Genomic DNA, 18,845 nt, shown 5'->3' with positions numbered 1-18,845 from the left:
GGAGGCTGATCTGGGAGGGAGGGAAATAAATAAAGAATCCCAAGCTAGGGCTGGGTTGAGGACAGACACGTACCTTGGGAGTGAGGGAGGGAGGGAGGTGCGGCGTCTAGGAATTCTTTTCGCCGTGCTGGCAACTCGCTTGGGCGGCTGTTTTACGTGTTAATTCTTTTTCGCGCGGTGCCAAAGGTAGATGGCGGTGTCCTCAACCTGCTCATCTTTATCCGAAACTACCGGGTGTCCGCCCCGAAGACGTGGTTCTCTATCGCATTGAAGGACTCAAGAATCAATACGGGTTTCCCCCTACGACTTGCCCCTCTTCGAGTTCAACAAGGCCACGTCATCGCGCCTCTAGAATCTGGTCTCGGTCATCGTCGTCAGGGTCTCTCCAAGACCGATGACCGGAAGTCGCGGAGAACATTCTCATGCACATCACGGAACTGGAAGCGCGTTCGAGAACCATTCACTACGACTCGGTCGTCAAACACTTTGTCAACTGGCCAAATTCGACCCCCATCGAGGGAGTGAGCGAGACGGAGCGGATTGTCAACGTCATTGTCGCCAAAGCAGGTGCGCGACCGTGCGCTGGTCGCCCTCGGTGGCCTGCCATCCGCGGTCGACCAGCGTGTCCATCGTGTCGAGCTGCTTGCGGGAGGGCGGGGAAGAGGGCGGGACAGGTCATCAGGTGCACGTCTGCGTCGCCGCGACAGGCATTCCGAGTGCAGAGGCTCGACTTGTGCAAGACTGACTGACTCGCTCACTCCATGCGGGCGCTGTGGCCCACAACCTCCCACCGCCTCGCGCCTGGCGCTCTCTGCCGACGCCTCCTCTCCACGCGGCCGACGTCGCCGTCCGACGTCACTCGGCCTCCGAGTGGTTTTGTCTCGGACGCTGGAAGCGTGCTCTCGGCCGAGTCGCGTGCGCGCTTGGAGGGCCGGTTATCGGCGCTTGGCGCCACGGGCAAGGCGCAGATGGCTCTGGTCGTTCTCGAGCGGCTGGGGGATGAGACTGCGTCAGTGCAGGACCATATCCAGTTCACGGCAGCGCTGTACGATCTCTGGGGCGTCGGCCAGGCGGCGGCTCAGAATGGAGTGCTGCTCGCGGTCTTCACCGAGTCGCGTCGCATCGAGGCCCGCACCGGCGTCGGCGCGCGCAGAGCCTTGAGCGACACGTGGCTCGCGTCGATGCTGCAGCAGGAGATGGCGCCGCGGCTAAGGGAGGGAGATGTGAGCGGCGGCGTGGAGGCTGCCACCGAGTGCATCCTGGACCGCCTCGTGGTTGTACATGTCGTCCGGGTCGATCAGCTTCACGTGCACGAAGGGCAGCTTGGCGTGCAGGTGCACGACTCCGCTGGCCCATGTGCCCCCGTCCAGCCGGCACGCCACGTGGTCGTACCGCTGGAAGCGCTCTGTCGACGGCGCCGCCGCGCGCCGCCGCTCGCCCCGCCTGCTAGCCTGCTCGTAATCGTACACCACCATGCCCTCCAACGCTCCCGGCCCTGGCTGGACCAGCTCCTGCACGCGCCGCCTGATGAAGGCGAGGTCCTCGCCGTCGCACACCTGCGTTGGGGATGCCGCGGTGATTCTCAAGTATTGAGTGAGAGTAGCGTCGGGAGGCCCGTGCTTTCAGCATCTACGGGGTCTGGCACGCACCGCGCGCTCGCCTTTGGTCATGACCCGCACCACTATGTCCGTCACCTCGGAGAGCACGTGGCAGAAGTCGGCCGCGGGGAGGGTCTTCAGCGGATCGCACGCGTCAATCTGGGCAGACACAATGTCCTCGACACAAATGCGCGAGACACGCAGCTTTTGCGGCCCGGCATCGCGCTCGCCAGCGTGCGACTTCTCGCTGCGCAGGTTTAGCCCAGCGTCCGGTGGCCCGGACCTCTGATCCTTCTCGCTGCGCAGGTTTAGCCCGGCGTCCGGTGGCCTCTGCTCCTTCTCTGGAGTGGAGGGTCGAACGCCCAACTCCCACGGCAGATATGCAAGGGCGCACCGCGCGCTGCTGACGTGCACTGCCTCGAGCGCCGGCCGCAGGTCAATGATGTGGCTCGGGCCGGGCTTCGGCGAGCGTCTCTTCTTGACGCCGACTGGCTGCGTGTCGGGAGAGCGAGGCGGAGCGTAGCCCATAGCGCCTTTGCGCCTTGCTGCTCTCGCTGCGCTTGCGGTGGGAGCGTGTCGTACTCCGTGTGTCCTGCAAGTGTCTCCCTCACTTTGCGCAGAAGTGTGAACGGAACCAGGATGTAGAAAGGGCGCCCCTCAAAAATTTAAGTATTCCGTGCCCCTTGCACGCCGGGCACGGCCTTTCGGTTCGGAAAGGTCGGTGCGAGTCGTGCTTTCCTCGATCCCCCGCCCTCCCCCGCCATCTCCGCCGCTTTGTTTGGCTCTCCGGCCTTACCACCAAGATTACAAAACAAAAACTCTCTCTCTCTCTGTCTCTCTCTCTCTCTCCAAGATTGGCATCCACGCCTTTGGGGGCTGAGACAATTCGGCTAGGAGGTGCTCGGTGGCTCGGTGTGCTCAAGAAAGGCACTACCTCCGGCTCATCGGGGAGACAGGCAGCTCCGCGGCGTCTGTGCGTTCTCTCTCTCTCGCCGGCAATGATGGGCGACGCAGCGATGACGGGCAACGCCGGCGCGGGCGATGCCGGCCCGCGGGGCACCGGCACAGCCCTCCGCTGGAACTACAAGGGCTTCGGCTTCATCAAGCCCGACGACGGCGGCGGCGACCTCTTCTGCCACTACTCGTCCATCCTCGACGGCAACATGCTGCGGGAGGGCGCCCAGGTGCAGTTTGTCAAGGTGTACGACGAGCGCAAGGGCAAGGAGCGCGCCGAGCAAGTCACCGGCGGCGAGGAGGATGCACTCGGCGGCGGCGGCAGCGGCGGCGTTTCGGGCCCGCCGCCAGAGGGCCTGATCCAGGGCAAGGTGGTGCGGTGGAACGGTGAGAAGGGCTTCGGCTTCATCGCGCCCGACGACGGCGGGGAGGACCTCTTCTGCCACTTCTCGCAGATCAGCGACGGCAACGCACTCGCCCAAGGCAGCGCGGTCCATTTCGTGAAGGAGTGGGATGACAAGAAGGTTCGCTGTCCCCGCCGCCACATCGCCTCCGCCGCCGCCGTCCCCGCCGCCACCCTCACCGCCGCCGCCGCCATCACCGCCGCCGCCCCCACCACCGCCCCCCTCCCTCGCCGCCGTCGCCCTCATCGCTGCCCCCTCCCTCGCCACCCCCTCCCTCACCGCGCCGCCCCCGCCCCGTGCTGTCCCTGGCCCGCCCCTTTCTCTCGCCTCGCCCGCTCCTCGCCCGCTCCTCGCCCGCTCCTCGCCCGCTCCTCGCCCGCTCCTCGCCCGCTCCACGCCCTCGCCCGCTCCACGCCCTCGCCCGCTCCTCGCCCAGCCCACGCCCCCCGCCCCCCCCCCCTCCCACCCCTCAGGGCAAGGAGCGCGCCACGCGCATCATCGGCGGCTTCCGCGAGGACCGGCGCGGCGGAAGCGGCGGCGGGTACGGCGGCGGAGGAGGGTACGGCGGCGGCGGGTACGGCGGCGGCGGATACAGAGGAGACGGCGGGTACGGCGGAGGAGGCAGCGCCGCCGCCCTCTGAGCCCCCTCTAGCCCCGCCCTGTCTCAACCCCTTCTCTGATTCTCTGAGCCTTGCCCCGCAGGTTATGGCGGCCAGGGAGGCGGCGGGTACGGCGGCGCACCCGGCGGCTACGGCGGCGGCTACGGCGCCCAGGGTGGCGGCGGCGGCTTCTACGGCAGCGGCGGCGGCGGGATCCAGTGGTAAGCGCGGCGCCTCGGAGCGCCGCCGCACTGGGCCGAAGCGCGCAAGTCTGCGCAGCACGCCGCTCTCCAGGCGGGAGGCGCGCAAAGGCTCCCCGGCCGGAGGTCCCCCGGCTGGTGGAGGTCGGCACGGCAAGCCCTCGAGCGGGCCCGCTCTCAGTCCACCCGCGAAGAGCCGGCGTGCCTCGAGTGCTCAGCACATTGTCCGACCCATGCCGCACGTCACGAGATGATCGGGACGCGCGTACGAAGAACCTCCGCCCGCTGCTGGTGCCCCATCCCCACTGGCACGGGCGCGCCCATCCCTGATGCAGCCGAGGCCGAGGCGGAAGCCCCGGCCGAGACGCGCCGCAAACGCGCTCTCGAAGCGGAGCGGCAGTCCACACCGACGGCAGAGCATAGCGGGTGCATCACCGAGCGCAGTGGTGGGCGGTGACCGGTGTGGGTTCACTTGTAGTTTGGCGGAATAAGAAAAAAATCGGTCCCTCTACGAGGGTGTGGACCGTGAGTTGACGGAAATCCGGGGACGCGACCCACCTCGCCACAGACGGTCCCGCGCCTCACCGCTATGACGGGGACACACCCCGCACCGTCCGCTGTGTCCCTGTCTTTGTCCGGAGTGAAAAGTCCAACGCGCTCGTCGGTGGCGGCGTCCCCGGATTTCGCCAAGCTCGGCGAACCTCGACAGCGCCTTCGGTGGCATGCAGCTCTTTGCGACAGAAGCCTGGAGAGCAGCTCCTCTGCTGCTCACACGCTCTGCACAGTAGGCCATGACGCTGCGAAAGGCGGCAGGCAGGCGGGTTCGGTCGTAAGCATGTGCGGTATCATCGAGGGGCACGGTGAGAGTTCACTCACTCACTCGCGGGCACGGTGTGCGGCGCCGAGCTTTTCGGGGTGAAAGCGGACCGGGGGCAGCCTAACCGCTGTACGCCCCCCGCCCGGCTCACTGCGCACTCACTCCGACCCCACTCGCTTAGCACCCTGTGCGCGGCGACGACGAATGCCCGGCGTCACACGCCCCCACGACAGAGCGTCCGTCCGGCGCAGGCTGGTCACCAGCCGGTGTCGCCGCCGATGACCACGTCCCCCTCCGGCACCATCTCCCGGTTGACGGTGTTTGGCACGACAGCACCGAGCCTCGTCAAAGCAGACCTGCTTTGACACGCGTGGCGTCGATGAGCATCTCGAGATGACTCGTCCCGACAAGATTTCTTCTCGATCGTGAGCACTCTTGAGGTACTCTTAGCACGCATCCGCAGCACGGATATGAGGAAGAGTCGCCAGGTCGCCAGCGCCAAGGCCGCTGGCGTGTACTCGACTGCCGGCTGCCTCTCAGCCACTCTCGGCCACGCCCACCCAAAGCGCACGTCATCTTTGCCCGAGCACATCGCCATTGTGCTGTGGTTGCCGGAATCACCGAGAGCTTCGGCGGACTCACCGATCGCAGTGCGCCTTGGCAGCATCCTCCCGGCCATCCAGCGCGCGCTCCTGTCGACGGAGTCGGCCCCTCCCGCAATTTTTGTGATTGATTGTTCGCCGCTCATGCCGTCGTCGGGCAGCGCACGCGCCATCATGGACAAGGAGATCTCAGACTCTGGCGCGGACCGGCACCTCGGCAAGCAGATCAGCAAGCCGGTGAGCCGCGTCCTCGACAGGCTGTGCTCCGGCTACCGAGGCAGGATCACCCTCTTCGGCATCCAAGAGAGCGCTCCCCTCGCGCTCTGCCTGCTCGAGCACGGCGCCAAGTGGGGCACCGTCACGCGCGCTGCGCTGCTAAAGCCGTACCTGAGCTCGGCGGCGGTGAACGCGCTGCTCGTCAAGCCGGCGCAGGCGAAGGTCACACTCGACGTCCTGTACGAGAGCGAGCGCGACTGCCAGCGCAGGGACGGCGCGGTACGGCACTCTTACCCGGACGGCACCTCGCATGTGCTCGACTCGCACGTGACGGTGGGCAGGGCGCTCCACGCCGCCCTCCTCTCGCTCGGCACTGCCGACCTCCGGGGCACGCTGCTCGAGGCCGGCGGTGCCAGCCTGCAGCTCGACCCAGACGAGATCGACTCGTCCGGCCTCACAGAGTCTGCTGAGCGAGTGGTCCTTCTGTGCGCCTTTGATGAACCTTCTAGGAACCTTCCTGTAGGCCGCGCCGTCTGGTGGAGCGAGTGGTCATTCGAGCTCAACACGCGGACCAAGCAGCCGCAGACCGTCGTGAGCAGGTGGGGCCGCACCGTTTCCTCTCCTCGCCGCCGCCTCTCTACCCACCACCGCCTCTCACTGATCCCTTCCTCTCTCCCTCCTCGCCGCCTCTCTCCTCACCGCAACTTCTCTCCTCACCGCCGCTTCCCTCCTCACCGCCGCCTCCTTCCCTCGCTGCTGTGCCTCGCCTAGCCGCTGCCTATCTCCTCACCGATCCCCGTCGTTGCCTTCGCAGCCTCAACGCGAGGGAGGTCGCGCGGGCCGTGTCGCCGCCGGAAGCAGCGCCGCCGCAGCCCCTCGCGGCCGCGGCCAGCGCGGCGAAGGGCGTTGATCAGCAGAAGTGGGTCGGAGCGCTGGTCTTCGCCGCCGCCAAAGCCAGCCGCCGGACGGTGGAGCCCTTCTCTCAGCCTTCTCCGCGCCTTCCTACCAGGTCCTCCGCGGCAACCGCTGCGTGCTCGCGCGCTCGCTGGACTCGCCTCGCGCGTGGGACGGCATGCGCATCCCGCGCGTGGCGCTGCGCCCGTCCGAGTCAGAGGCGGAGGCGGAGAGAGCCCTCTCTTGCGCCCCCGCACAGCGTGTGGAGGCGTGTGCTTGGCGATGGCCCTAGGCCGATGCGGCGCTCCGCGCCGCGATGGACAGCTGCGACATCGACGAGAGCTACAAGGCGCATCGACCACGCACACCCTCCCCCCCACCCGCCCGACCCGCCGGCGCCGCCGCTTCGCTGTCACCTCTAGTCCCACCCCCCCCGCCGCTACTGCCGCTCGAGCCTCGCGCCCTCCCTCGCATCCCACCCTCTCCCCCCACACACCGCCCCTCCCTCACCGCCCCTCTGTTGCCATCTCACCGCCCCTCCCCGCCGCGCCTCCTCACCGCTGCAGGACACCGAGCTCGAGCGGCTCCCCGCCATCCCGCCCGCCGCACTGCACATCGGCGAGACCGGCGAGGCGAGCTTCGCGCTCATCCACCCGCTCTACGCGGCGCGGCCGCCTCCGCCCGGCGCGCTTGAGGATGCGGACCTGACGGACGACGAAGACTCGTACGACTGGTGAGGAGATCGCGCCAGATCCACCCGAGATCACGCGAGATCAGCGAGATCCACCCGAGATCACGCGAGATCAGCCAGATCCACCTGAGATCACGCGAGATCAGCGAGAGATCCACCCGAGATCACGCGAGATCAGCCGAGGCACTCGTGCTGCTCGCTGCTGAGAGACCCACGGAAGGCTCTCTCGTCAGCAGGCCTGCCTCTCCAGGTACACCTGGCCGCGCGCCATCCACGTGCTGCGGCACGACGCGGCCTCCCTCGCCGCCCTGCGCACCCTTGCCTGCGGGGTCGCAGCCGCGGTGGGCGCCGGCGCGGTGGCAAGCAAGTGGGGAGGCTACTTTGGGCAAGAGTGGCTTGAGCCCAGCCCGCTCGCTGCCGCCGCCCTCGCGCCCCCCGCGGTGCCACCGCTTGTTGATGTGGGGGAAGCGAAGCCAGCAACGCTGGGCGGCGCGGCGGCGGCGGCGGCGGCCAGGGCGGCGGCGGTCGGGGCGGCGGCGGCCAGGGCGGCGGGCGGCACGATGGCCGCGGCGGCCGACGTGACCGGCCGGCTCTCCTCGCTCGAGGCCAAGGTGGAGCTGATACTGGCGCGGATGGACGGGGGCGCGGCGGTGGGCGCGGCGTTGGAGGCGCCGGCCGTGGCCTCGGCGGCCAACGCGGGTGCGGGCGATCAGGGCGCCCCCCTCGCCCTACTCAAAGAGGCGGCGCGGGCTGTCGGCGAGCGCGCCGGTTCAGCGGGCGTACCGCCTCTGCCCGTGACTGTGCTCTCCGGCTTCCTGGGCGCGGGCAAGACGACCCTGCTCAAGCACTTGCTGCAAAACCGGGCGGGCGTCCGCATCGCCGTCGTCGTCAACGACATGGCGGCCGTCAACGTCGACGCCGAGCTCGTGCGGCGCGGCGACGTGCTGCGCCAGGAGGAGAAGCTGGTCGAGCTGTCCAACGGCTGCATCTGCTGCACGCTGCGCGAGGACCTGCTCACCTCGCTCGCCTCGCTCGCGGCCGAGGGCCGCTTCGACCACGTCCTTGTCGAGTCGTCGGGCATCTCGGAGCCGCTCCCCGTCGCCGAGACCTTCACCTTCACGGACGAGGCGAGCGGCGTGAGCTTGGGCGACGTCGCGAGCCTGCACAACCTCGTCACGGTGGTGGACGCGGCGGCCATCTTCGAGGAGCTGGGGTCGGTGGACACGCTGGCGGAGCGCGGCTGGCAGGCGGGCGACGGGGACGAGCGCTGCGTCGCGCATCTGCTCTGCGAGCCAGAGCAGATCGAGTTTGCGGACGTCCTGCTGGTGAACAAGGCCGACTTGCTGGGCGATGTGGAGCTGGGCGCGGTCGAGCGGCTGCTGCACAAGGTCAACCCGACGGCGGAGGTGATCCGCTCGGAGCACAGCCGCGTCGAGCCGGCTCGGCTGCTCGGCAAGGCGCGCTTTAGCCTGCGCAAGGCGGAGGAGCACCCCGACTGGCTCCGCGAGGCGCGCGCACACCAGCACGTCCCCGAGACGGTCGAGTACGGCATCTCGTCCTTCATCTTCCGCGCGAGGCGGCCCTTCCACCCGGCGCGCCTCCACGCGGCGCTGTGCGTGCGGCCGCGCGAAGGAGCGCTGGCGCGGCTGCTGCGGCTCAAGGGGATTGCGTGGCTGGCGACGCGGCACGAGCAGCAAGCGAGCCTGGCGCTCGCAGGCACGCAGTTCGAGCTGACGCCGGGCCCGCCCTGGTGGGCGGCGCTGCCTCGCGAGGAGTGGCCCGAGGGCCTGCAAGAAGACATCGGGCCGCTCTGGGACGAGGCGCACGGCGACCGCCAGTCGGAGATGGTGTGCATCGGGCAGGAGCTCGACCACGCGGCTGCAAAGGCGGAGCTGGACAAGTGCCTGCTCACCGATGAGGAGATGGCGGGCGGCGGCGACAAGTGGCGGGACGCGTTGCCCGACCCCTTTGCCGACGCCTGGGAGAGGGCGATCGCGTCGGGGGAGGGCCACGACCACGATCACCAGCATGCGCACGCACATGCGCACTAGCTCGTCCTCTCCAGCCAAGACATCACAGCTCTCCGAACGCATTGACACTATCTTTTGTGTCTCGCGCCTTGCGGGGAGGTATCTGCAAGTTTCTTTCGCTGTCTGTCTGTCTGTGCGACACTGTGTGTTCTTGTATCTTGTTGTCTCTGAGAGCTTCTGTTATCGACCAACAGGGGGGGGGGGCAACATGCGTACCTAAAATTCTGGGGACTGGGCAGAGACTCTATAAAAAAGTAATGCTCGGGCCTGATTAGGTGTGTCCGCCCTGGTAACCTTTCGGTTCCCTATTTGAGATACCGTCGACTGGACGCCGACGCAAAACAAACGGGCCGACGCCGCCGACACACACACACACACACACACACGCACGCACGCACGCACGCACGCACGCACGCACGCGCACGCACGCACGCACGCACAACACACACACACACAGGCACCCACACCACCTGGCCCCCTCCCCAAAGTGTGCAGTACTCCATACCCGTCTGCCACCCCACCCCCCCCTTCCATACCCCCTTTGCCACCCCCCCCTCTCGCTGCCCCCCCCCCCTCTGCCAGCCTGGCGACGGCGCCACCGAGTGCTACCCCTGCCCCCCGGGGAGCTACTCCTCCTCGGTCGGCGAGGCGTCGTGCGAGCCCTGCCCGCCGGGCGGCTACTGCGAGGTGAAGGGAGCAGCCACGAGCATGGTCTGGGAGCCCTGCCCCGCGGGCAGCTTCAACCCGGCCAACGGCTCCAACTCGAGCGCCGCGTGCGAGTCCTGCCCCGTCGGCACCGCTAGCGCAACACGGGGCGCGGAAGGCGGCGATGCGTGCGCGCCGTGCCGGCCAGGCACCGTCGCCGCCACGGTGGGACTCTCCGAGTGCGCCAGCTGTGGCGGAGGGACGTATCAGAACGGCACGGGTGCTACAATCTGCCGCGACTGTTTCCCTGGCCACTACTGCGCCAAGGGCGCGGCGGCGCCGCTGCCATGTGAGGCGGGCAGCTACTCGAGCACCACGGACCTCACCGCTGCGAGCGAGTGCACCGACGCCTCGCCGGGCCACTTCGCCACCACCGGCTCCAACGAGCAGACGGCGTGCCGCGAGGGCAGCTTCGCCAACGGCACCCGCAACGAGGCGTGCGAGCTGTGCGCCGAGGGCTACTACCAGGACCAGCCCGCCGCCGCCGCCTGCGTCCGCTGCGCTGCTGGCAAGTTTTGCCCTCAGGGCTCGTCGCGCGAGCTGGACGCGCAGTGCTCGCCTGGCACGTACGCCAACGAGACGGACGCCGACGGCGACCCCGAGTGCCTCGCTTGCCCCGCCGGCGCGTCGTGCGCGGGAGGTGGCGCCGCGCCTGCCGTGTGCTCTGCAGGAACCGCAGCCAACCCTGCTCAGGACCAGTGCACCGTCTGCGACGTCGGGACGTATCAGCCGGATTTCGGGGTGGACGACCGCGAGGTGGCATGAGGTTGCAGCGAGAATCGGCGACGGACTGCGAAGAGAGATAGGAAGAGGCAGACGCCCAAGGGTGGGCGACGGCTAGCACCACACTCCTCTCCTTGAAATCCCTGGCGGCGTGCTGTCCTCCCATTCCTCCCTTGGGTTGTCCGTTTTCTTTCTTTCTTTTCCCTGTAAACGGGACCCTGTCGGTGAAAGATCGGGCTTCCCAGTTGGCCTGATTGATTGTAGATAGAAAGGCGAAGAACAGCTCGGAGTGGACACCAACGCGGTATGTATGTATGTAACGCGGTAGACCGACCTTCACCGGGGACGGCAAGAAGCTCGAACCCTCTGCTCCGTTCGCGCCCATATGAGATCGAAGCGTGCCGGCCTGTTGTTGGGCGCTGCGGCGGCGGCATCGGCACTGCTACCCAGCCCGAGTCCGCTGCGGTCCCCGCCAACGACAGATGCAGCCCTTCGCGTTGCCACCAGCGGGTGCGCTGGAGAGGTGCGCCGTCGGGTGCCGGCGGTGACGGCTGCGTTGCCGCCGCCTCCGCCGCCCTCTGCGAGGCGCGATGGCCTGTTAGCACGGCTGGCGGACGGCGACGGCTGGCTCATCGCGCTCGTCGTCTTCGTACAGATGCTGTCCAACGCTCTGCTCACGCAGGCAGGCGGAGGCTGCTCAGGCGTGAACACGGGACGCGTCCATGACGCTTCTTTCTGACGTTTCCGCAGGCGGTGCCGAGCGCGCTGTACGCGCACCTTGGGCAGGATCGCGTCGCCACCGCCGCCGCCCTTGGCCGCATCTCCTCGAGCGCCGCGCTGCTCGACATCCTGGTCACAAGCGGCCGCAGACGTGCGGAGCCGACGCCTCAGGCGCGCCTCGGCAGCGGCTCGGCGTCGGTATTAGGTGACGCCGCAGCTCGGCCGGCTGTCGGACACGATCGGCCGCAAGCCGCTCCTCGTTGGCGCGCCCGCCCTCGCCCTCCTCTGCCGAGGTGTGGCCGTCTCGCGCCCGACGATTCGCGTGCTGGTGCGCGGCTGGCCTCGGGAGAGATGGGGGAGAGATGGGGGAGAGATGGGCGGCTGGCGCGGGGCAGCAGCCCGGGCGGGGAAGGCTCTCTCACCCTCCTCTCGAGGCGGCGGCTCGCAGGGGCGGCGTCCCGTGAGCAGGGGATCGTCAAGCTCCTCTCCCTCCTCCTCACCTCGACCTAGATCTCCCCCATATCTCCCCAGGTGATCGTCAAGCTCCTCTCCCTCCTCCTCACCTCGACCTTCTCCGTCGCGCTGCGCGCCTCAATCGCAGACACACACCGCGACGACCCCGCCGCACTCACCGGCAAGCTCGGCCTCGTCTCCGCCTCGGCGAGCCCCGCCCCCAGATGCGGAAGATCTCCCCAGATCTCCCCAGATCTCCCCCAGTTCTCCCCCAGACCTCCCCCAGATCTCCCCAGATCTCGAGGCCGAGGGCCGTGAGGGGCGCCCTCGGCACGGCCTCCGCCGGTGCACAAGTAGGCCGGCGCCGCCTACTCGGTGGGGATGATCTCCCCAGATCTCACCAGATCTCACCAGATCTCAAGTAGGCCGGCGCCGCCTACTCGGTGGGGATGCTGCTCGGCGGACGGCTGCTCTCCCGCTCCCTCCGCCTCCCCTGCCTCGCCTCTGCCTCCCTCCTCGCCCTCCTCGTCCCGCTCGTCGCTGGCTCCGCGAACGAGACCCACCCGGCCGGCGCGCGATCGCCGCTGGCGCTCCGCCCTCCAGGCGCCCGCCCCGCCCGCCCCGCTGGCCGTTTGCGGGTGGTTTGCGGGTGGTTTGCGGGTGGGTTGTGGGTTGTTTGTGGGTTTGTGTCGCCCTGAGATTCGACCGAGAGATCGCCCGAGATCGCCCGATATCGCCCGAGATCGCCCGAGATCGCCCGAGATCGCCCGAGACACACCAGTCCGCCTCTCCAGGCTTCGGCTTCGTGCGCCTCTTCCGCAACGGCGTGGCGCTGCGCAGCCTCGCCTCCGTCTCCGCCCTGCACACCACCTCGATGGCGATGGGAGACACGTGGCAGGTAATATACATCGAGCCTCTAGTCCACCCCTCGCTCTGCAGCTCAACGCACGCGTCCCGAGACACGTCGCAGACATCTGCCCGCCATCGGTCCATTCATTCATTCATCAAGTCCTCGGACACGTCGCAGGTCTTTGCCCGCGCGCTGCGGGGCTGGATTGAATTCATTGACGAATGAAATTGATAGGTCTTTGCCCGCGAGCTGCGAGGCTGGGGCGTTGAGACGTGCGCATCGCCTCGTCGGCTCCCCTCCCCTCCTCCCCTCCTCTCCCCCCCTCCTCCCCTCCCCTCCTCTCCCCCCCTCCTCCCCTCCCCTCCTCCCCTCCCCCCTCCCAGCCTCTCCTCCCAGCCTCTCCTCCCCGCCTCTCCTCCCAGCCTCTCCTCCCAGCCTCTCCTCCCCTGCCGTGCGCACCGCCCTAGTCCACCCTAGATCACCCGAGATCACCCGAGGTCGACCGGCGCAGGTGCGGCCTCTTCGGTTCCCTCTCCGGCTTCGGCCACACCGCCGTCGCACTTCTCGCCCGCCGCTCCGTGCGCAGATTCGGCGAAGCGACGCCGCAGCCGGCCTCCCGGCGCGCGGTCCGAAGGCCTAAGGCGTGCGGGGGTGGCGGGGCTAGGCGCGCGAGGACACACGCTGCTCGCCACCGCCTCCTGCGCCGCTACCGACTTGGCGCTCTCTTCACCGCCGCCGGAGGAGCGAGCGGGAGCCGGGCCGGCGTCTCCTCACGCCGCGCGCCGCTGGTGAGCTAGGCGCTCGCTCTCGGCTCGACTCGCGTCGCCTTCGCGGCCCTGCCCGTCAACTGGGTCCTCGCGAGCTCCGAGCGGCTCGGCGGGTGGCCACTCTCCCCGCTGCACCGCCGGCTGCGCGCTTGCTGTAGGTCGGCCGGGCCGAGGGGTCTGACACATCACAGTCTAGAACACGGAGGGTTGACTTGCTCGTAGGTCGGGCGGACGCAGGGGATGGCGGTGACTGCACGGCTGACCACGGCGGGTGCCGCGGCCGGGTTCGGGCAGGGCTCGCTCGCGGGCGACCACCAGAACTTGCGTTCGCTGCTCAAGGTACCGACACACCACCGCACCAGCGGCGGCGGCACCACGATCCCCCCTATCCCCCTCCCCCCCTCCCCCCTCCCCCCCCCCTCCCCGCCGCCGCCGCCGCGTCACCTTCCCTTTCCGTGCCCGCCTCGGCGGTGACCCTCAGGGGTGGCGTGCCCCACGCCCCGCGCCCCGCCCGCCGGCCAGGTGGTCGGCCCGACGCTATACGGCTACCTCTTCGGCCTCGGCTGCTCGGTGGGAGTGCCCGCCCTCCCCTTCCTCTTTGCGACCGCCGTCTCGCTCTCCGCCACCGCCCTCGTGCTCGCCTCGCCCTCGCACGTCTGGGACCCGCCACCGCAGCCTCCGGCCGCGCGTGACGCGGGCGGTGGCGGCGGCAGTGGCAGCGGCGATCTTGCTGCCGGGAGCGGCGGAGCCGGAGGCAGCAGGAGAGGCGGCGGAAGCTGAGACGAGCCGGAGGATGCTGACAGTGACGAGTTGAGGTGTGTGTTGTGTGTGTGTGTGGGGGGGGGGTTGAAGAAGTAGAAACGCAAACGGAGAAACGGAATGAGCGATGCGCTTGCGGCTCTCTGCACTCTGGTATCTGTTGAAGTTCAAAAAGTGCCACGGCATCTGGCGTAGAAGGCCGTGGGGCTTCCTTGCTGTATTCAATCATTAGGTTCTTAGTCTCTCACGCCTCCTCACTGGCCACACTCATGAGCACTTGAGCGAGCGCGACAGGACGATTTCGAGCTCCCCACATCGCACACTACGTCAACAGTACCTACGGCTCTATACATAGAACTCCGCGCGCTTGCGTTCTCTGCGACCGTCACCGCCTAGGTCACCGCGACACGGCTCGCCGGCAAGAAGGCGAGCTTGCAGCCGCGAACGCCGACGCGAGAGCGTGCCAGAGCACGTTCCCCTCTCTCCCACCGAGCTCTAAGCTCGATCTCAAACGCGCCTTGTCGGGATCCCTTCCCACCCCCCCGAACGCGCATCATCAAAGCGGCCCCCCTCAGACAAGCAGCCGCAGCACCACCGCCGCCCGCCCGCCGCCGCCGCCGCCGTGCGCCGCCGCGTCGAAGCGGATGCGGCGGTGCGTGGTCGGCAGGCCGCCGCTGTGCATCGCGTTGATCAGCCCCGCCAGCCGCGCCCGCACCTCCCGCTCCGTGCCCCTGAGCATGTGCTCGCGCAGCTCGGGGCGGCGGCGCAGATGCGCGTGGTCGTACATCACGTCGCTGAGCACGCTGCTTGCGATCTCGTCGACCACCGCCGGCAGCGAGTGGTCAATCGAGTGGCCGAGCCGCTCCAGCGCCGCCACGGCGAGCTCGTACGCCGCGCGCAGCCGCGGGCCAGCCTCCGCCTCCCGCAGCAGGTGCTGCATGCTCCTGCCCGGAGGCGGCAGCCGGCCAGACACAGTGAGGCTGTGGTCGACGGGGGCCCAGAGCCGCCCGCCTAGGCCCTCGCCCACCACCTGCACGAAGGCGTCGAGCGACGCGCCGCGCAGCGCCGACGCCGGCAGCGGCGGCCGCCGCGGCGCCGGAGGAGGTGAGTCTGGCGCCGGCGGCGGAGGCGGCGTGACTGGCGTTGGGTCGGGCGGCGGCGGCGGCGGCAACGCTTGCTCCCAGCGCCGGACCATGAACTGCAGCTCCTGGAAGAGGCGCGGCGACTGCGAGAGGAGGCCCTCCTGCGTGAAGCCCCGCCCCGGGCTCTGCAGCGGCCACGGCTCGTCCTGCCGCCCGCGCAGCGCCGGGTCCTCCTGCTCGGGCGCCGGCTCGATGTACGGCCAGCAGGGCAGCGCCGCCAAATTGGTGTCGCGGACGGCGTAAGGCTGGAGCAGCGGCGCGAGGCGCGGCGACGCCTCGAAGAACTCGCGGTACCGCCCGAGCAGAGCCGCCCACGCAGGGTCGTGCGCGCCCACGCCGCCGCCTCTGCCGCCATCTCGCCGTCCTGCAGCAGCGCGTGCGCAAACGGCACAAACACGCACGAGTAAGTGCGGCTGACGGTCGCGGCGTGGCGCAGCCGCTCCAGCAAGCCGGCGAGGAGAGGCGAGGGGGCGTCGACCGGCGGCGGTGCCGGAAGCGGCGCCAGAACTGGGTCTAGTGGCGGTGCAGGCGGCGGCGTGTCGAGGGGCGGGACGAGGTCTAGTGGAGGTGGCGGCAGCGCTTGCTCCCAGCGCCGGACCATGAACTGCAGCTCCTGGAAGAGGCGCGGCGACTGCGAGAGGAGAACCTCTTTCGTGAAGCCTCTTGCGTGAAGCCGCTGCAGCGGCCGCTCCAGCAGGCTGGCGAGGAGGGGCGAGGGGACGTCGACTGGCGGGACGAGGGCGGCGGAGCAACGGCGGCAGCGGCAGAGCGGGCAGGTCGGGCAGCGGTCAAGGCACGCAACGCACATGACGCCGTAGCAGCAGCACAGGATGCAGGCCGAGCCGGGCTGCGGCGGCTCGCGGCAGACGGCACAGATCGGGGCGGGCTCGCTGCGCACCTCGGCAACCCGCTCGTGGAGGCGGAGGAGGGACCGGCCGGGGGCGAGGAGGGGGCCGCCCCCGCCGAGGCCGGCCTCGCTCAGCACGGCGGGGCCCGCGGCGAGGGCGCGCTGGAAGAGGGTCGCGACCCGCCGCCGCTCGTGGATGGAGATGTCCATCGCGTTGAGGATCGAGCCGACCAGCGTGTCAAGCGTCACCGTTTTCCGCGACCGCCGCGGCCACGCCCGGAAGCGGGACCACATCTGCCCGTCGCGCCGGATCTGCGCCTGCTGGCGCGCCTCTCTCGCGCGCGCCGCGCGCTCCCGCCGCTCCCGCTCGCGCGCCACCGCCGCAAGCTGCTGCTCCTCCTCCTGCCGCCGCCGCCGCTCCTCCTCCTCCCGCCGCAGCGCCGCCGCCTCCTCCCCCTCCTCCTCGCTCTCCTCGCCGCTCTCCTCGCTCTCCTCCCCGCCGCTCTCCTCGCTAAGGACGCTGCTGCCGTCGAGCGAGCCCTCGCCCTCCTCGCCCTCGCCGTCGGCGGGCAGCAGGTCGACCAGCCGCTCGCTGGAGAGCGTGACTGCCGCCTCGGCGCCCTGCTCGGCGATGCACTGCCGCAGGTTGGCGTTGTTGGCCGCGAAGTTGGCGTCGATCTCGAGCAGGTCGGCGCGCTGGTGGAGGCGGTGCAGCCGGTGGTGCAGCACGAACCTTTGAAAGAGGGAGGAGGAGCGGTCAGCGCGGCGCGGGCGCGAGGGCGGGGGGCGCGGGCGCGGGGCGGGCGCACTGGCGCAGCGCGGCGGCCACCTCTCGGCCGTAGAGTCGCTCGACCAGCTCGACGAGCCGCGGGTCGAGCCGGATCGGCCGGATGAGCCGGTTGACGCGCTGCCACTGCTCGTTGCGCGAGGCGACGCTGGTGTTGTGCGGGTACATGTTGAGCCCCACCATGATCATCGAGTTGTTGAGGCCGCGGCAGCCGATGTTGGACCTGCGGAAGAGGAGAGGGGGGGGTGAGCGAGTGGCGATGGCGGCGCCAGTGGGGGCGGGGGTGGGGAGGGGCAGCGCACAGCACGATGATGTCGTACTCGAGCGCTTTGGAGGCGGCGATGACGCGCTCCGTGTTGCGGAAGGGCGCCGTGTCCTCGGCGCGTGAGAGGCGCGTGTACGCGATCGCGACGCGCAGCGGCCGGCCGGTGACTGGCGACGGAGGCAGCCGCGCCGCGATGCCGCAGAGCTGGCGCCAGACCTCCTCGCCGCCCGAGTTGCTGGCGTTGAAGAGGACGCCCTGCGTGGGGATGCGCCACTCGTCGTGCTGGTTGAGGAGTTTGCGGCAGAAGACCTGCCAGCGGGGAGCCGGAAGGGGGGGGGGGTCGGGAGGGGGGGGGGCGAAAAAGGGCGGGAAGGAGGGGGCGAAAAGGGGAAGGGAGGGAAGGGAGAGGGCCAGGAAAGGAGGGGGTAGCGGGGCGTGCCTGGAGGTGCTGCTGCTGCGCGCGCCGGTCGGTGCGGATCACGTCCACGTCCTCCTCCGTGAGCGGCTCGTCCCCGATGCGGCGCCCGCCCACCACGAGCCCGTGCGCGCAGAGCGTCGTGACGGTGAGCTGGCAGGCGTCGTAGGAGCGGTACAGGTCGCCGTACGTGAAGCGGACCTGCGGCGGGGGAGGGGGGGCGGTGAGAGGGGGGGGGGAGAGGAGAGGGGGGCGGGAGGACGGTGCTCCGCGCCAGCTCGGGCAGGTCGCGCATCCACTCGGCGCAGGTGCCCGAGAAGAGGTTGACCCACGAGGTCCAGAGCGTGCGCTGGATGATGTCCCAGCTGAAGCTGCCGCGCCGCTCGTCGGGGTTGTTGCCGTAGTCGCCCTCGTCGGCCCAGAGCGCGCGGACGTCGGCCGGCCCGATGTGCCCCGCCTCGCACGCGCGCGCCACTTTGTCTTGCGTCGCGAGCACGATCCACGCCTGCTCAAAGTCGCGCTGGTGGCGCAGGTTCTCGCGCGGGTTGAAGCGGTCAGGGAGGACGTAGACGTGGCGCGCGAGCTCGATCACGTGGCTGCGGCGGAGGCCGAGCCGCGAGCAGAGCGACGACGCCTCCGCGGCGCGGTGCAGCTCGTTGCGGCACGCGTCGCAGCAGGCGGGGTCGGCCTGCTGCGCTGCGGCGCGGCACTCGCGGCAGGGCCTCTCCTCGAGGCGGAGGCCCTCGTCGAGGAGCTCGTTGATGTTGGTGCAGAAGGGGAAGACGATAAGGTGCCGCGCCGCCGTCGGGGGCACACCGCACCCCGGCGGCGGCGCCGCCGCGTGCGGGAAGAGGACGATCGCGAGGGCGATGGAGAGGCTTTTGCCCGCCCCGGGCGCGAGAAAGGCAAAGCAGCGGCGGGCGGCGAGCCACGCGTCGCTGGCGAGGTGGGGGGCGCCGTCGTCAGTGCCCTCGGCCTGCGCGGCGGCGACGAGCGCGAGGACGTGCCGCGCCCGCTCCGCGACCAGGGTGGGCAGGTTCCTCTGGTAGCTCCGGAGCTGCGGGTTGTCGGGCGGCAGGTTGCGGCGCTGGTGCAGGTGGCGCCAGACGCGGTTGGAGAAGTCGGCGAGGTCGCGGCCCCCGCCCGTCGCGGTGAGCAGGAGCTCGAGCGGGCGGGCGGCTGCCTCGGGGCTCGGCGGCGCGGCTGCGGGTGCCGCGGCGCGGGCTCGCGCCTCAGGGCTTGCGTGAGCGGGCTCCCCCCACGCCGCCTCGCTTTTCGCACGGACTGGCGGGGCTCGCCGCGAAGCGGGCGGGGCCCGCAGGCACGTGCGGGCCGTAAGCCGGGGAGCGCGTCAGCGCGTTCGAGAGGGTGGGCATCGGAGCGAGAGCGAAGAGGGCTGTCGTGCAG

General features: G+C 69.9%; 6 protein-coding genes across 6 annotated transcripts; 4 read left to right on the top strand and 2 right to left on the bottom strand.

Annotated features, from left to right (window-relative positions):
* Positions 1-761: 761 nt before the first annotated feature.
* Positions 762-1,593, top strand: EMIHUDRAFT_194974 (hypothetical protein; the record flags this gene model as incomplete). Its single annotated transcript, XM_005775062.1, has 2 exons — positions 762-1,334; positions 1,534-1,593. 2 exons carry the CDS (start codon positions 762-764, stop codon positions 1,591-1,593), a joined length of 633 nt encoding a protein of 210 aa, XP_005775119.1.
* A 29-nt stretch (positions 1,594-1,622) lies between these two features.
* Positions 1,623-2,126, bottom strand: EMIHUDRAFT_194973 (hypothetical protein; the record flags this gene model as incomplete). Its single annotated transcript, XM_005775061.1, has 1 exon — positions 1,623-2,126. The coding sequence occupies one exon, from the start codon at positions 2,124-2,126 to the stop codon at positions 1,623-1,625; it is 504 nt and encodes a 167-aa protein (XP_005775118.1).
* Positions 2,127-2,596: 470 nt separating this feature from the next.
* Positions 2,597-3,597, top strand: EMIHUDRAFT_95337 (hypothetical protein; the record flags this gene model as incomplete). The annotated part of the gene is made up of 2 exons (XM_005775060.1): positions 2,597-3,076; positions 3,430-3,597. 2 exons carry the CDS (start codon positions 2,597-2,599, stop codon positions 3,595-3,597), a joined length of 648 nt encoding a protein of 215 aa, XP_005775117.1.
* Positions 3,598-7,607: 4,010 nt separating this feature from the next.
* On the top strand, positions 7,608-9,026 carry EMIHUDRAFT_61298 (hypothetical protein; the record flags this gene model as incomplete). Its single annotated transcript, XM_005775059.1, has 1 exon — positions 7,608-9,026. The coding sequence occupies one exon, from the start codon at positions 7,608-7,610 to the stop codon at positions 9,024-9,026; it is 1,419 nt and encodes a 472-aa protein (XP_005775116.1).
* A 1,792-nt stretch (positions 9,027-10,818) lies between these two features.
* Positions 10,819-13,096, top strand: EMIHUDRAFT_194970 (hypothetical protein; the record flags this gene model as incomplete). Its single annotated transcript, XM_005775058.1, has 6 exons — positions 10,819-10,943; positions 11,019-11,082; positions 11,184-11,285; positions 11,359-11,446; positions 12,401-12,504; positions 13,043-13,096. 6 exons carry the CDS (start codon positions 10,819-10,821, stop codon positions 13,094-13,096), a joined length of 537 nt encoding a protein of 178 aa, XP_005775115.1.
* Positions 13,097-14,553: 1,457 nt separating this feature from the next.
* Positions 14,554-18,845, bottom strand: EMIHUDRAFT_461121 (hypothetical protein; the record flags this gene model as incomplete). The annotated part of the gene is made up of 7 exons (XM_005775057.1): positions 18,764-18,845; positions 17,701-18,621; positions 17,505-17,639; positions 17,061-17,332; positions 16,781-16,981; positions 15,526-16,704; positions 14,554-15,469 (listed from the first exon to the last, which is right to left on the bottom strand). Exons 1-7 carry the CDS (start codon positions 18,812-18,814, stop codon positions 14,554-14,556), a joined length of 3,675 nt encoding a protein of 1,224 aa, XP_005775114.1. The 5' UTR covers positions 18,815-18,845.

Source organism: Emiliania huxleyi (genome assembly GCF_000372725.1).
Source record: "Emiliania huxleyi CCMP1516 unplaced genomic scaffold EMIHUscaffold_3, whole genome shotgun sequence".
In the NCBI taxonomy this organism is placed as follows: domain Eukaryota; phylum Haptophyta; order Isochrysidales; family Noelaerhabdaceae; genus Emiliania; species Emiliania huxleyi.
Note: the sequence above shows the minus strand (reverse complement) of the source record. Positions and strands in the feature narration are given on the sequence as shown.